The sequence below is a fragment of the Oryx dammah genome, unplaced genomic scaffold (genome assembly GCF_014754425.2).
Source record: "Oryx dammah isolate SB20612 unplaced genomic scaffold, SCBI_Odam_1.1 HiC_scaffold_2, whole genome shotgun sequence".
Taxonomy (NCBI): Eukaryota; Metazoa; Chordata; class Mammalia; order Artiodactyla; family Bovidae; genus Oryx; species Oryx dammah.
The window spans coordinates 184,261,304-184,274,903 of NW_024070186.1; the positions used below are offsets into that span (position 1 = coordinate 184,261,304).

Below are 13,600 nucleotides of genomic sequence, written 5' to 3' on the forward strand. Positions count from 1 at the left end.
TCCATTCTGAAGGAGATCAACCCTGGGATTTCTTTGGAAGGAATGATGCTGAAGCTGAAACTCCAGTACTTTGGCCACCTCATGTGAAGAGTTGACTCATTGGAAAAGACTCTGATGCTGGGAGGGATTGGGGGTGGGAGGAGAAGGGGACGACAGAGGATGAGATGGCTGGATGGCATCACTGACTCGATGGACGTGAGTCTGAGTGAACTTCGGGAATTGGTGATGGACAGGGAGGCCTGGCGTGCTGCGATTCATGGGGTTGCAAAGAGTCGGACATGACTGAGCAACTGAACAGAACTGAACTGAAGCCTTATCATCCAGGAATATGGCATCTCTCTCTATTCTGCTGTGTCCTTCAGGAAAGACTAACAGTTAAAAAAATACATATATAGTTTCACCTATTTTGCTTTAGATTTATGCTTAGGTGTTTTATAGCTTTTTGGTGTTACGAATGGTGTTTTTCCTATTATCTTTTCTAATTAGATAATTAATCAGTCTTAGATGAATAAGAAATAAACAAGACTTTTATATGTTGGTTTTGCTGAATAAGGTTAAGTTCAAGTTATCAGTGAATGGTCCTGGGTTTTCATACTTTCTGCACATGATGACTTTTTTGCCCATTGACTCTTCTTCCTCTTTTGTAGGAAATAGAATTTTGACTGGATGTTCCTCCTGCGTTCTGGATACCTCAGTTTACTCAGACTCACAGAGAAAATAATTGCATAGCGTTGATATATAATACTGGAATCTTCCATTATATTCACTTGGATAGAAAATAGATGAGCAGTAAAAGAAAAATTTGCCAAATATAGGAAATTCAAATTTCCTTCTAAAAGCTTATTTTAAGCTCTTTTCAATAAGTGGAACTGGAGGGACATCTCTGGTGGTCCGTCCAGTGATTAGGAATCCACCTTCCAATGCAAGAGATGCAGATTCAACGGATTGCTGGTTAGGGAACTAAGATCCCACATGCTGTGGGGCAACTAAGCCTGCAGGCAGCAACTATTGTGGCATCAAGCCACAACGAAGACCCAGCACCTCCAAAAAAAAAAAAAAAAAAAGGAACTGGAAAATTATTTGTTCATATGGACAAAATGAAATTGGGTTTCCTAATTCAACTGTGTACAAAAAATTCAACTCTAAACAAAGTAAGAAATTAAGTAACAGAAGTAAAAGAAGTATTTCAGAAGAATATATAGATTTAAAAAAAAGGAACTGGGAAATTTTTTGTTCATATGGACAAAAATGAAATTAGGCTTCCTATTCACACTGCACACAAAAAATTCAACTCTACATAAAGTAAGAGATTAAATGACAGAAGTAAAAGAAGTATTTGAGAAGAATATATAGGTAAAAAGGCGGAAACAGAATTATTACTATGGACAAAACTGAAATTGGATTTCCTATTTCACACTGCCCACAAAAAATTCAACTCTACACAAAGTAAGAAATTAAATAACAGAAGAAGTATATGAGAAGAATATATTGATGAAAATAAGTTTTTCTAACTCTGGAGATTTTTTAAGCAAGTCACAGAAAAGGCTAATAATAAATTTGGTTGCATCAAACATAAGAATTTCTTCACAAGAGAGATGACAGTTATAATTAATAATAACTCATAGTTTGAATGTGAGTATCAAAAGAGATTGTGTCTGTGAAAGTGACCTGTGAATCACCAGGCAAATGGTGGTTGTTTTTATTCTATCCCAACAAGGTGCCTTCTTTTCTGTTTAGATGGATTTGATGTTAGGAACATCCATTCACTCAAATTATTTCAGGTTTTGAAGCTTTGGTAATTAGAATTCCATGATAGGCGTTATCAATGGACAGGTTCTTATCATTCACCTTGGTTCCTAATAGTTGTACACAGCCTGCTCCTGGGAAGCTTGCAAAGGGCCTGAAGGGTTGTTGGTGAAGGGTTGATGGCTCAGACAGTAAAAAATCTGCCTGCAATGAGGGAGACCTTGGTTTGATCGCTGGGTAGGAAAGAACCCCTGGAGAAGGGAATGGCAACCCATTCCAGTATTCTTGTCTGGGGAATCCCATGAACAGAGGAGCCTGATGGGCTATAGTCCATGGGTTCTCAAAGAGTTGGACACAACTGGTGCAACTACACTTTGGTAGCTGCTATGGTGCTAAGAGCTGAAATACACTGAAGTGAAGCACAGGTCTTTGACTAGACCCTAGAGCTCCTAAATAGTTACATTAGCAAGATTCTGCTGGCACAATAGCTATCTCGATGGGGAGGAAGGATTCTTGGTGCTTCCTACTCTGCCCTCTTCCCAGAATTCTCTCCCTGGTCAAATGAATTTCCTAGGGGGAAGAACTCATACGATCCAGAGTGATTAGCAAGACACACAAGCATCTCTACTCTCTGGAGCTTTTACCTTCTAGCTGGAGAGTCAGAGAGTAGATAAACTCAATAAATATATAATTTAATATAATGATGAATGTTGATGAAAAAGCATCTGCGTATCTGCAGCAGATGCTGCAATTGTTCCGTTCACATCCCATCAGCGCTTATCATTCTCATGCAAGCTGCCCAGGCTTCTAGCTGCCAGCACCTGCCTGCCTATAGGCTCTCTATGGCTCCTGGAGCCTTCTCTGTCTTGGGGCAGGGCAGGTTGGATGCACTAGAGAAGTAAGGCTTTCCCAGACAGCAGTCCTCCACTAATAGCTGGTGTGGGTTGTGGATAAGAATATGGTTCCCTCTCCTCTTTAAAAAAAAAAAAAAAAAAATTTGTTTTTTGGTTACATCCCAGGGCATGTGGGATCTTAGTTCCCCAACCAGGAAGGGAGCCTGAACCTCCTGCATTGAAAGTAAAGACTCAACCTCTGGACCACCAGGAAGTCCTGCAATCTCTTCCTCTCAAGTGGATAACTCTGAGGCATGTTCTACTCTGGATTTCAGATTTCCTCAGTATATTAAATTCTAATTGTTCACAGAGGGAACTTATTTCATCTCACCACTTTTATGAGTTCTTTTCCATCCCCGTTTCTTCACCAGTGTTTCCTAGATCACCTCTCAAATAAATTACTTGCACTCAAATCCTTGTCTCAGGGTCTGTTTACAGCGGAACCAAGCTAAGATTTTGTCAAGAATACGACTAGGGGATGGGTGGGAGGGAACGGATAAAAGCCTATGTTGCTAGATGCCCACCTGTGATCACCTGGTCAGGTGCACATCTAGATGGGTCATTAAGAAAGGCTCTGGGAGTTGGACAATCTCTCTGTGATTTTTCCATTGGCCTTTAAAGTGGTCCCTTGGCCACTGTTCTGGGAAAGGAGGGTCTGTGATAGCCGAGCAACTTCTTGTGGTAATCAGAGTATGAAAGCCTTTCACCAAAAATAAACCCAGCTTATTTATTAAACTATGTCCCTACACCCTTGCTGGTATCTTCTCATCCTGAGCTGATGGCTGTATTTGTTTTTCCTCAGCTCCCTTTCCTGCTAAAAAGTACAGGCATGGTGTCATTTATTTATTGGTGTTTTTCTTTTCTTTCTGATTTTAAACATCATTCTTTTTTTGGTATGAACGTTTTAAGTACAAAAATATATAGAGAAGGAAATGAAAATCATCCTGTGGCAGATTAAAAGTTGATCACAATTTCTTTAACACATTGAGAGATGAGATCTGTGCTCCTTCTCTTGGAGGTTGAGGTCTATGACTGTTTGACTAATAGAATATGGTGGAAGTGACTCTGTGACAATTTCCAGATCAACGCCTTAAGAGACTGGAAACCTTCCATTTTTATCTCTTGGAATATTTACCCCTGAAGTCTAACCACTCTGCTGTGAGTAGACCAAGCCACACAGAGAAGCTACATGGAGGTCCTACAGCTGACAGCCCCAACCAAGCTCCGTGCCTACAGCCAGCACCAACTTCCAGCCATGGGAGTGATCTATTTTGAAAGTCCAGCCCAGCTGAGCCTTCAAGGACTCCAGCCCCAGTCATGATCTGACTGCAGTTATCTGAGATTCCCTAGTGGGAAGTGCTGGGGCTAGACAATCCATAGCACCATGATATAATGAGAGGATGCTATTTCAGACTTGTGGTTGCCAATGGGGAGGGGGTAGAGGGAAGGAAATGGGATTAGCAGATGCAAGCTATTCTATGTACGTAAAACTGAGTCACTTTGCTGTCCATGTAAATCAACTATATTTCAATTAAACAAATTTTAAAAAAAGAAGTTGCTGTTTGAAGTTGGTAAGATTTGGAGTAGTTTGCTGTGTGGCAATAGAGAAGAACAGACTCATTGTCCTGTGATCAGGCAACAAATGCCATATTTGGTTTTCCTACACACATGTATCTAAAATCTTTAAAAAATGATTTAATTAATTTATTTATTTGTGGCTGTGCTGAGTCTTTGCTGCTGTGTATGGGCTTTCTCTGGGCTTCCCTGATAGCTCAGTTGGTAAAGAATCCTCCTGCAATGTGGGAGACCTGGGTTTGATCCCTGGGTTGGGAAACTCCCCTGGAGAAGGAAAAGGCTACCCACTCTAGTATTCTGGCCTGGAGAATTCCATGGACTGTATAGGAGTCCATAGGGTCACAAAAAGTTGGATATGACTGAGCGACTTTCACTTCAAGGGCTTTCTCTAGTTGCAGTGCCCAGGCTTCTCATTGCAGTGGCTTCTTTTGCTGCAGAGCACAGGCTCTAGGGCATGCAGGCTTCGTAGTTGCAACTCCTTGGCTCTAGAGCCCAGGCTCAGTAGTTGTGATGCACGGGCTTAGCTGCTCCATGTCATGTGGGATCTTCCTGCGTCAGTGATCAAACCTGTGTCTCTTGCCTGGGCAGATGGGTTCTTTGCTGCTGAGCTACCAGGGAAGCTCCCACACTCGTATCTTTAAACAGGTAATTTGAAAACAAAATGTTCAGAATTTTAATGGAATTTTTTTCAGAGAGTAGGCTAACCTGGTGGTTCAGATGATAAAAAGTCTGCCTGCAATGCAGGAGACCCGGCTTCAATTCCTGGGTCAGGAAGACCTCCTGGAGAAGGGAATGGCCCCTCATTCCAATATTCTTGTCTGGAGAATTCCATGGACAGAGGAGCCTGGTGGGCTACAATCCATGGGGTCGCAAAGAGTCAGACACAGCTGAGCAACTAACACACATTTCTTTGCTCTGGTTATTAAAGCAGAACTAGGGCAAGAGAGAATATATTTGAGAGAGATTGAAAAATGGTCGGCTTGGGGACCACATTAGCAGATACACACAAGGTATGGTTTGGGGTTCTATATATTTCATGAAAATTATGCTCCTGTGACCTTGAAAACAGTTTGTCCAGACATCTTTGACTGTACTTCTCAGCTATTTCTTAGGATAAACTTAAAAAAAAATTAAAACACATTTATTTACTTGGCTGTGCCGGGTCTTACTTGCAGCACATGTTTCCTTAGTTGAGGCATGTGGTCTAGTCCCCTGACCAGGGATCAAACCTGGGCCCTCGGCATCATTAGATGTGCAGAGTCTTAGCCACTAGACCAGCATGAAAGTCCCAAGATAAATTCTTGGAAGTGAAAATTCCTGGGCAAAAGCATTTGAGACTTTTTTTTTTAAAGCAAAATAATATTCAAAAATCACCAGATGTCCCTGTACCTGAGTTGTCCTTATTGATGGCCACACCAGAAGACAGCTCCTTGGGCGGGAGGGAGGGACATTTTACAAACTGTGCTTCAGGGAGACATGTTCTGGGAGGTAGGTCCTCAGTCTATTCTTTGCTTTTCATAATGTTTTGGCCAACTCTAAAAGCAGGTGGGCAAACAAAATAACTTTGGGATATGGACCTTGATTTATCGGGCCAGGGAGCTGGGTAGGGAAGCAGCCCAAGCTGTGTGCACACAGCCTGGATAGGAAGGTCAGGTGGGACTGTGTGCTCACTGAGCCTCCGCCCTCTTCCTTTGAGTCTAACAGGCTGCTGTCTCCTACTTCTCTTTTTTTGTCCTTCCTGGCTTTAGTGGCTTCCTTGAAGTGGCTCAGTGGTGCCTGCGGCCTCACGGTTCCTGCTGCCTCCAGCTATGAATCACAGAATCCTTCTACTAACAGGTGTGCCTGGAGCTGGGGGTCCTCTGAGGAGGAGGGGAGTTTTTGAGTTTGTGAGTGGAGACAAAGTGTCCAGAATACTTAGGAGCGAGAAAGTCCTTGGGGAGAAAATCTCTTGGGGAGAGCCAAAGGGGATTGGAGGAAGGTGAAGGGATTCACGAAGTAGAGCTAGACGGAAATGGGATGATCACAGAGGCTTGGATAAATGACTCGGTTCATAGAGTATGCCCTGGTTTGGTTGGTCCTGTCTTCACAAATAAGGAAACTGAGGTGTAGAGAGGTGAAAAGACATATTGAGGGGTGCATAGTAGATCTTGGCTTCTCTTCGCAGAGTGCTTTTTTCTTGGATTCCATCTCACCTCCTATTTGTCTCCTCTTTTCCAAGGACCCAGGTGTAAATGTTTGTCGAATGACTGACTGACTGAAAAGATTCAAGTTCGTTTTCCTTTTTTGTCTGTTTTGTGGCGTGTGAGTCAAAGAGGGGAAAGAAATGCTTGTGAGTTGCACAGGGAGGAAATTACCTAATGGAGTCTTTAGGAACTTACTGTTGGGCAAATCAGTGGAGTGGGAACCTAGGGTGGGGCTCAGAGAGGGGCTGAATGTACCTGTTGATGGACGTAATCAATAAATAAGAAAAGAGGTTTGTTTGTTTGTTTGAGTCAAACTGAGGACTATAGCCCAGGAGACAGCCTCCTGAGAATTCGGAGGAACTGCTCCAGAGAAGCGGGGTTTTGGGCATAGTTTTATATCTTGTCAGAAGAAAGCACATCAAACAAGTCAGGGATGCATTCTTTTGAGGTTTCAAGAGACATGAAAGCCAAACAGATCATCAGGTACACAGAAAGTTGGTATGGGCTTGGCACCTGGGAAGGAAGTCTTATCATCAAAGCAGGAACAGCATTGGCGTCCCAGGAAAGGAGGCATTACATCTTTGTCTTTTTATTTTAAAATTCTTATTTAGTTTTGACTGCCCTGGGTCTTCACTGCTGCATGCAGACTTTCTCTAGTTGGGGCAAGCAGGGGCTACTCTCTAGTTGCGGAGCTCGAGCTTCTCATTGTGGTGGTTTCTCCTGAGGCAGAGCACCGGCTCTAGGGCACAAGGCTTCTGTGGCTGCAGTGCCTGGGCTTAGTTGCCCTGCAGCATGTAGGATCTTTCCAGCCCAGGGGTCAAATCTGTGTCTCCTGGATCAAACCTCCTACTGGAAGATCTCCTGGAGGAGGACATGGCAACCCACTCCAGTATCCTTGCAAGAATACCATGGACAGAGGAGCCTGGTGGGCTACAGTCCATGGGATCACAAAGAGCCGGACACAACTGAACTGACTTAGCATGCACAGAAGCCAGAATGACTTCCCATAGCTCAGTATATCAAAATTTCTTCCGTTATACCCGATATTGGTGTTCTAAGGCGAGGAGTCAGCAAACTGTGGTCTGAGGGCATAATGTGAGGACTCATCATGTGTTTTTGTACATGGGTCCCAGATGAAGGTTTAGAGCCATGAGATCCAGATGAATATTTATAATTAATCCATGACAAGGAACACTAATTTTAAATCCTGCAAAATTCCATCTGTCTCATCAGCAAAATCGTATTAAAAGAACTTTTACTCAATTATTCTACTTTGAATTTCCTTCATGAAAAATGCATTTTTTCTTTTCTTGAAAGTGAAAGTGTAGTCGCTCAGTTGTGTCCAGCTCTTTGTGACCCCATGGACTGTAGCCTGCGAGGCTCCTCTGTCCATGGAATTTTCCAAGCAAGAATACTGGAGTGGGTTGCCATTCCCTTCTCCAGGGGATCTTCCTGACCCAGCGATTGAATCCGGGTCTCCCACATTGTGAACAGATTCTTTACTGTCTGAGCCACCAGGGAAACCCCTTCTTTCCTTATATAAATACATACATAATTAGATTCCATTTGCCTCTTGGTCCACAAAACCTAAAATATTTACTATGGAGCCCCTTATAGAAGGCTTCCCAAGTGGCACTAGAGGTAAAGAACTTGCTTGCCAATACAAGAGACGTGAGAGACATGGATTCGGTCCCTGCTTCAGGAAGATCCCTTGAATAAGGGCATGGCAACCCACTCCAGTATTCTAGCCTGGAGAATCCCATGGACAGAGGAGCCTGGTGGGCTATAGTCCATGGGGTTGCAAAGAATTGGACATGACTGAAGGGACTTAGCACGTACCCCTTTATAGAAAGAGTGTGGTGACCTCTGCTCCAGGCTGGAACCTGGGGGGAACCCATCTCCATGTGGGGTTAGGGTGAATCCTGACAGGAATATGCTTGGGGCAAGAGAGCAGGCTGCTTTCTTTCTTTGTTTTAATCTTTCTTATTTTTTAATTTAATTTAATTTTTTGGCCAAGCTCTGTGGCATGTGGAATCTTAGTTCTTCAACCGGGGATGGAACCTGTGCCCCTGCATTGGAAGCTCAGAGTCTTAACCACTGGACCACTAGGGAAGTCCCAGGCTGCTTTCTTAACTGTTTCCATATCACCTCCTGACTTCCACCCCCTTGTTCTCCCTCCAGCCTTGGCCTTATGTCATGGGTTCAACCTGGACACGGAAAAAGCAGTCATCTTCCAAAACAACGCAAGGGGCTTCGGGCAGAGTGTGGTCCAGATTCAGGGATCCCGGTAAGGGCTGCAAGGGCACTCCCTGCCCACACGCTTTCCTTCCAAGATTTAACATACCTAGCTAGGACATGGAAGCAAGCTAGATGTCCATCGACTGATGAATGGATAAAGAAGATGTGGTAAATGTATACAATGGAATATTACCTAGAGCCTATTATACAGGGTAAAGTAAGTGAGGGGAACACAGATCTTATATTAACACACACATGTATGGAATCTAGAGAGACAGTTACTGATGAACCTATTTGCAGGGCAGCAAAGGAGATGCAGACATAAAGAACAGATTTGCGGACACAGCGAGGGAAGGCTAGAGTGGGACAGTTAAGAGAGTAACGCTGAAACGTGCATTACCATATGTAAAACAGACAGTGGGGATTTGCTGTATGACTCAGGGAACTCAAACCGGGGCTCTGTGACAACCTAGAGTGATGGGATATGCTGGGAGGTGGCAGGGAGGTTAAAGAGGGAGGGGACATATGTATACCTATCGCTGATTCACGTTGATGTATGCAGAAACCAACAAAATAATATAAAGTAATTATCCTCCAATTTTAAAAAAAGACAACATATCTGAAAAAAATAGAAATTTCCTTGATTTGCTTTCTTTCTTAATTTATCAGGGGAATAAATTCAAAAGACATGAAAGAGTGTGATAGAAAACCTCTTCCTCCCTCTCCTCCCCCAGCTCCCTCCCCAGCAGGGTTCCTGGTAAATGGTTCCTCCTGTGTTCTTTCAGAGGGGTTTACACTGCACAGACCACAGTTTTCTAACCTCCATCCTGCACACAATTTGTAGCACATGTTGTACTCAAACCACAGCCTGTTGCCTATTTTTGTAAATACATTTTATTGACAATTGGCCACTCCACCCCCTACTTGCCATTTATTATTATTACTATTATTGTGATTATTATTTTCTAATACTTAACTTTTCTATTGGAGTATAGCTGATTTCCAATGTTGTGCTGGTTTTAGATGTACAGCAAAGTGGTTTGGTTATACATGTACAGAGATTCATTATTTTTGAGATTCTTTTCCCATATAGGTTATTACAGAAAATTGAGTAGAGTTCATTGTACTATGTACCGTAGGTCCTTCTTTTGGTTATCTAATTTATATACAGCAGTGTATGTGTGTTAATAGTAAATTCTGAACTTCTCTCTCCTGCTTACATTGCCCCTTTGGTAACCATAAGTTTGTTTTTGAAATCAGTGAGTCAGTGTCTGTTTTATAAGTTCATTTTTATACCTTTTTTTTTTTTAAGCTGGATTCCACATATCAGTGATATTGTATTTTTTTTTCCCTGACTTACTTCACTTAGTAAGACAATCTCTACTCATTTATTATTTATGGCAGCTCTGGAGCACAGTAGCAGAACAGGGAGGCTGGGACACTGACTCTATAGCCTGCGAAGCCTAAAATCTTTACTTTTACAAAAATAATATTTATGGAAATAATGCCATTTTTCGAGAAAAAAATTTGCCAGCTTCTGCTCTAAACTGTCTTTTGCAATTTTTTTAAAATTAGCAGAGCTTGCTGATTTTACTAAGAGCTTCCTTGTTCTTTTTTATGCTGACATCATATTCTATTTTTATTATTATCTATTATTTGGAAATACTGTAATTTACTTTTTTGTTACACTTAAATCTTTTCTGAGCAGACATTGGATTGTTTCCAAACTTTTGCTCTATAAACAATGCTGGCATTTTGTACATGAGCAAATATATTTTGGAAGTAAATTCCTAAAACTAGGATTGCTGGATCCAAGGGTACATGTGCATATGTAATTTTAATAGATTTTTCCAGATTACCTTCTATGATGGTGGCAACACTTTGCACTCGCACCAGAAATTTGTGCAAACACTTACTTCCCCACCAATTAGCCAACCCAAAGTGTTAGCAAACTTAACGATCCTTGTAAATCAAATAGGAAAGAAATGGTATCTCAATTTAGTTTTAAATTGCATTTCTTCTTTTAAGAGAGATTTATTTCCTTTTCTGTGAACACTTTTTTTCCTCCTTATCTGTGGCCCATTTTTCTCTTGTGGTTTTTTTTTTTCCTTCTTGATTTGCAGGAGATCTGACTACTGAGGAAATAGTCTGGGTGTTCATCTCCCTCCCCCAGTTTATCATTTATTTTTTGACTTTGTTTTTGGTAGTAGATCACATACAGAAATTTATTTTAAATGACTGTTGGGGAGACTTCCCTGGCAGTCCAGTGGTTAGGACCCTGAGCTTCTGTGGCAGAGGGCACAGGTTTGACCCTTGGTTGGTGAACTAGGATCTCAAATGCCTTGTGGCATGATCAAAAATAAAAATAAAAAAATAAAAAACTTGTAGGGTTGACTGTATTCATTTAAAAATGACTTCTGGATATATTATGTCCTCCTTAGAGGGACTCTTCTCACTCCAGGATTAAACATTTTCCTATTTTAAAAACTAGAAAAAAAAATTTTGGCTGTGCCATATTGCAGGCAGGATCTTAGTTCCCTGACCAGGAATTGAACCCATGCCCTCTACCGTGGAAGTGCAGAATTTTAACCACTGCACTGCCAGGGAAGTCCCCAGACACTTTCCTGTTACATGGACTAACTCGTTTAATCATGATAATAACTTTGAGGTAGGTACTACTGTTCTCTGTATTTTAGAGATTAGAACATTGAAGAATAATAAGGTAATTAATTCAGTCCTTCAAGGTCACACAGGAAGTAAGGGTGGGACTAATTTTTGATTTCAGACAGTAAAACTCCAAGGCCTCTATTCCTTTCCACTCTGCAATCTTGCATCCTTGCCTGACACAGGAAGAGGGAAATGCTTTCAAGTTAGGGAGGTAGACTGTCTACCTTCATGATTTAGAAATTCTTGAACTTACTGAAGTGACCCTTGGGACCATAAATTCAAATAACTGGATTACGAGAAAATTCACAATAAACAATGGTTAAAAAAGAAATTCTTCATTTTTTCTTTGCTGAGTCTTCTTCCTGTTGGGGGGAGGTGGGGAATCCCTGTGAGGGGGCTCCCCACTTTTCCTCTGAGTGGCAGAACTTCCATCGTTGGTCTCCTCCCCAGTTGTCATGATGTCCTCTTATCCCTTTCCCTCCAGGCTGGTGGTTGGAGCCCCCCAGGAGGTAAAGGCTGCTAATCAAACAGGCGGCCTCTACCAGTGTGACTACAGCACGGGCAGGTGTGAGGCCATCCCCCTGCAGGGTGAGTCATCGTTGCCCCCAGCCGGGCGCAGGGCTAGGACTCCACCTCTGCACACACCTGGACTTGTCAGGCTTTTGTCCTGGGGTCTGGGGTGGGTGGCTCAGGGGGGCAGCTCCTCCGCCTCTAAGCTGTATGCAATCACTGTCAGGCACCCCCCTCCTTGTCCCTTTCTATGACCTACATGCCTCTTTGGATCTGTCAGACCTCTGAATCTCCCAGGTTGAGGTGATTCCTGTCCCACCCTTGTTCTTTAATCACTAAGTCATGTCCAACTCTTGGAGACCCCATGGACTGTAGCCTGCCAGGCTCCTCTGTCCATGGAATTTCCCATACAGGCATACTGGAGTGTGTTGCCATTTAGTCTTCCAGGGGATCTTCCTGACCCAGGGATCAAACTCTGGTCTCCTGCCTTGGCAGGCAGACTCTTTACCACTGAGCTGCCAGGGAAGCCCATCTAGCTGTTGCAGAGCCCCTTCCATCCCCCAAGGCTGACCATGTGTATATCTGGCCCCTCAGTTCCCCTGGAGGCTGTGAACATGTCCCTGGGCTTGTCCATTGCATTTGCTGCCAACCCTTTCCGGCTGCTGGTAAGTTGCCTTGGGTCATGGGAGTGTTCCAAGGGAAGGAGTTGGGGGCCCAAGGCTTCTAGGCCTGGGGTCTTGATGGGTGGAGATGCTGGGTTGAAAGGACAGGGAGCAGAGACAGCCTCTCCCACTGTTTCCCTGCCCCTTAGGCCTGTGGCCCCACAGTGCACCAAGTTTGCAAGGAGAACACTTATGCAAATGGCCTCTGCTTCTTGTTTGGATCCAATCTACTCCAGCAACCCAGGAGGATCCCAGAGGCCCTCAGAGGTGGGTACAGAGGAGCAGTGTGAGACTGGAGGGCCCTGGGCAGGACAGGGCTGAGGGACTTGTAGTCTGGGGGGTTATTTACAAATCTTGGTGCAGAAGGGTGAGGAAACTGGGTTCCAGTGTTTCTCTTCAATTTTCACTCTTAAACATTCCAGGCTTTTCTTCTTTCTTTTTTAAGAAAATTATTTATTTTTGGCTGCACTGGGTCTTCATTGCTGGTCAGGGACGTTTTTCTAGCTGCAGCGAGCGAGGGCTAGTCTCTAGTTGTGGGGCTCAGGCTTCTCATTCTAGTGGCTTCTCTTGTTTCAGAGTATGGGCTCTAGTGCACGTGGGCTTAGTAGTCGTGGCGTATGGGCTCGCTTGCCCCGCGGCATGTGGAAACTTCCTGCCCCTGGGATCGAACCCATGTTCCACTGGGAGGTCAGATTCTTAACCACTGGACCACCAGGAAAGTCTGCAAATTATTTCTTATTCATTTTGGGGGCTCCAAAATCACTGCAGATGGTGACTGCAGCCATGAAATTAAAAGATGCTTACTCCTTGGAAGAAAAGTTATGACCAACCTAGATACCATATTGAAAAGCAGAGACATTACTTTGCCAACAAAGGTCCGTCTAGTCAAGGCTATGGTCTTTCCAGTGGTCATGCATGGATGTGAGAGTTGGACTGTGAAGAAAGCTGAGCACCAAAGAATTGATGCTTTTGAACTGTGGTGTTGGAGAATACTCTTGAGAGTCCCTTGGACTGCAAGGAGATCCAACCAGTCCATTCTGAAGGAGATCAGTCCTCGGATTTCTTTGGAGGGAATGATGCTGAAGCTGAAACTCCAGTACTTTGGGCACCTCATGCGAAGAGTTGA

General features: G+C 43.3%; 1 protein-coding gene across 1 annotated transcript in view; it reads left to right on the forward strand.

The window, feature by feature from the left end:
* Positions 1-5,964: 5,964 nt before the first annotated feature.
* Positions 5,965-13,600, forward strand: part of ITGAM (integrin subunit alpha M) — a 39,295-nt gene continuing 31,659 nt past the window's right edge. The window contains exons 1-5 of the mRNA XM_040260118.1: positions 5,965-6,050; positions 8,579-8,684; positions 11,787-11,890; positions 12,407-12,477; positions 12,624-12,741. Of these exons, the coding sequence (XP_040116052.1) occupies positions 6,023-6,050; positions 8,579-8,684; positions 11,787-11,890; positions 12,407-12,477; positions 12,624-12,741 (427 nt within the window). The 5' untranslated portion in view covers positions 5,965-6,022. The remainder of the gene's footprint in view (positions 6,051-8,578; positions 8,685-11,786; positions 11,891-12,406; positions 12,478-12,623; positions 12,742-13,600) is intronic.